Here is a 3,130-nt window from a genome sequence, read left to right as displayed (position 1 = left end):
CTTTATCCGCGGCAATGTAACCACCATTGGCGCCAAAGGATTTGGTCATGCGTTCCCATGAGGATATCGACATCTTTCGTATCTACGCCAAAATAATCGCAGACGCCTCTTCCTCTAGGCCCGATGGCACCTATCGAGTGGGCTTCGTCGACGAAAATGTTGAACTTATATTTCTTCTTCAAGGCAAGTATGCCGGGAAGATTGCACATGGTCCCCTCCATAGAATACAGCCCTTCAACAACGACCAGGATCTTCTTCCAGGGGCGGTGAGTTCGCGGCTGGCCTTGGGAAATCACCTCCCGTAATTTCTTCTCTAGGGCCTTGACATCGTTATGTTTGAAGATCTCGATCGAAGCACCTGACAAACGGGCACCAAAACGGATTGACGCGTGATTCAATTCGTCGGAAATGATCAGACAGCCCTTCGAAACCAAAGCAGAAAACACGCTAGCATTGGTTCCGAAGCCCATGGAAAACACCATGGAAGCTTCCTTCCCGACAAAGTTGGCTACGAGGGCCTCCACTTCAATATGGAGGTCCTGGGTACCTGCATCAGCCCTGGTGGAGACGGAGCTGATCCCGTATCGTTTAATAATGTCCTCGACGGCATCAGCGCAGGGACCCTCCGACTGTGCGAAGCCAAGATAGTTATATGAGCTCATATTCAAGGTGTCGGTGTAAGTCCCGGTCAGGCGAAAATGACGATTGTGGTCATCACTCGTCCGATCGATTAAGGTAATATATCGGCCGGGGACCCCGGTCACGGGCCTCTCAAAACAATCATTAATACGTAATTTGAGCCTGCGGACGTAGAAGTTGTCGAAATCGCTGTTCAACGCGCCATATCCGTTCTTAGGTTTGAGATGCGTATAGTTTTCTTCTCTGAATCGTTTTCCAAAGAAATCACGCACGTGCCCGAAAGCGATTAGGATCAGGTAACTGATGTAGGTCGTAAGCAGGTAGTAGTATGGCGGCTCGTCCATGATAGGTTCGGGGAATTCACCCCCTTGGTGCTTCGAGGTATATCGATGACTAGGATGCCCGAGTGGCCCGAACTGAGCATGTTGTCTGGCCAGACGACGTGTTTCCCCCGGCGAAGCGGGTTGAAACAGAGTGGTTGGAGGCACATCCATGTTGGCGCTGTCCGCAGTCGCCGTGGAAAGCGAGATGGTCGGTAGGGACAGCGACGGCGAACTAATATGAGGAGTGCTTAGATGGCTGATAGAGCCCCCGCGTGCGGCAATCAGGGCGGCCTGAGCAGCGGTGTGGGTGTCTGATCTGGTCTTTGGCGAAGTAGAAAACAGTTGGCTCAATCGCTTAGGTTTCACGGAGGAAGAGTGGGCCTGATTACTAGGAATGCCGCCCTTTTCGTTCGCGGACGAAAAGGACGGCGGGTACGAAGAAGGGGAGCTGTTGGTGGTGAAAAGGTTGTTAGGTCGACGAGGCATCTCAAGACGGAACGACTGAACGAGCCGGGGGGTTGGAGCCCGGCGTTGATTTAGGATTTAGGACGTAGCAAAGCGAGCGGCGCGGGTAGGGCAGCGCACATAAGACCACACCGCGGTGCACTCTGTTTTCACAACCGGCCTGAGGCTGGGCGGAGGTGGAGCCGAAAGGGCGAGCGGGAAGCGGGAAACGGGAAGTGGGAAGTAGCACAGAAGGACGAGGCAGGAACAAAATCCGCCTATCTGCAGGTTACAGCCGCCAACGTCAACGGCTCACGCAGTCAGCAACCACACAGAACACAGGAGGCAATTGATGAACAGAGAGGATATATGAGTAAAGTAGGTCAAGAGAGATCAAACAACAGTGAATAAAGCAGCAGAGCAAGGCAACGGCACGAGGATAGGGCAATGATAATATAGGGGGGGGGGGGGGGGAGTAAGGAACGTGCAGTGGTCCCTAAATCCCCCAGGAGCCGGAAAAACGAGCAAGAGGGATAGGAAAAAACTCTATGGGCGCAATCCAAGCCTAAACGCCCCCAAAAAGCATCTCGATGAAACACTTGGGGGGAGGATACCGGGGGATTGAAATGCAGGGGCTGGCTTTCTCTCTGGCTTGGCTGGCAAAAGAGGAAAAAAAAAGGAGCCGCAACGAGCACCAAAAAAAAAGTTCTTGTCCTGTCAGAACCCACGGGACGGCGGTATTGATACCGTGTGACCGATGTACAGTACAGGGCACAACCATACAGAACGGGACGCTAGGGGACTCGCAATACGGACGGGCAATACGGACGGGCAATACGGACGGGGGACCAGCACCGACATTACCCCGAACTCCAACGCGTACCGTACCGTACCGTACCGTGGTCTGCTGCCAGGCACCGGCTGCAGTGGCCGCATATCAAGCAGGTCCCAGCAGCTTCAGACAGTTCTCTCCGCAGGGAGCACAAGAGATGGGGATGCCATTGGGGAGGGAAACCAGCAAACACAGAGTAACCAACTTCAAACGATACCTGGCCAGCAGTGGACCCGGTTCGAGGGGCCCTGTTTGCTTTCTCCAGCTTTGATTTGTTGGAGCAGGCCATATTCAGGGGCAGCTCGCTGATCGACAAAGCAGCTCAGCGTCAGATGTGGCCTCGATCAGACACTATTTATTCTACAGAGATTATCCTCCCCTTCAAACGTAGAGCCATGGGGAAACACCAATGCGATTTCTCCTGTCGTTGGTTCGTTTATCCTGCCAGAGGAAATATCGCTACGAAAAGATAAATTAATTTCTCAGTATTTTTTAATTGAATTGCTGTTGTTTCCTTGAGGGTAACGTAAAAGTCATGTGATATCAAATCCAAGTGGACCTTTCCATCCGTCCATCGCAGGACAAATGGACGCCCTCGAGTCCGGGCAATGCCAGCACTATTGATCTCTTTATTCTATCATGTCCCTCCCCATTGCATGCCCGCTTTGACTCCTGTGACTGCTAGCTGCCCGATGATGCCAAGCGGAAGATCAGCCATTTGAGTGTCATTCATCCGATCTTCATCCTATACCTCGACGAATTTTTGGAAGCGGGGTATATATATCCCCATTGTGTAACCCCTCTTAAGGCCAAAGCGAAAGCCTGTACCGGATATCTCCTTTCTCTGGTTCTCGAGAATAACCCAAGATGTTATATACATACCAAGCGGGAA

At 52.2% G+C, this 3,130-nt stretch overlaps 1 protein-coding gene across 1 annotated transcript; it reads right to left on the bottom strand.

The window, feature by feature from the left end:
• Window positions 1–2: 2 nt before the first annotated feature.
• HCAG_01298 (hypothetical protein) lies at window positions 3–1,448 on the bottom strand (the record flags this gene model as incomplete). Its single annotated transcript, XM_001544201.1, has 1 exon — window positions 3–1,448. The coding sequence occupies one exon, from the start codon at window positions 1,446–1,448 to the stop codon at window positions 3–5; it is 1,446 nt and encodes a 481-aa protein (XP_001544251.1).
• Between the last annotated feature and the right edge of the window lie 1,682 nt (window positions 1,449–3,130).

This window comes from Histoplasma capsulatum, genomic scaffold, assembly GCF_000149585.1.
Source record: "Histoplasma capsulatum NAm1 scaffold_1 genomic scaffold, whole genome shotgun sequence".
Classification (NCBI taxonomy): Eukaryota; Fungi; Ascomycota; class Eurotiomycetes; order Onygenales; family Ajellomycetaceae; genus Histoplasma; species Histoplasma mississippiense.
This window is presented reverse-complemented; position numbering and strand designations above follow the sequence as displayed.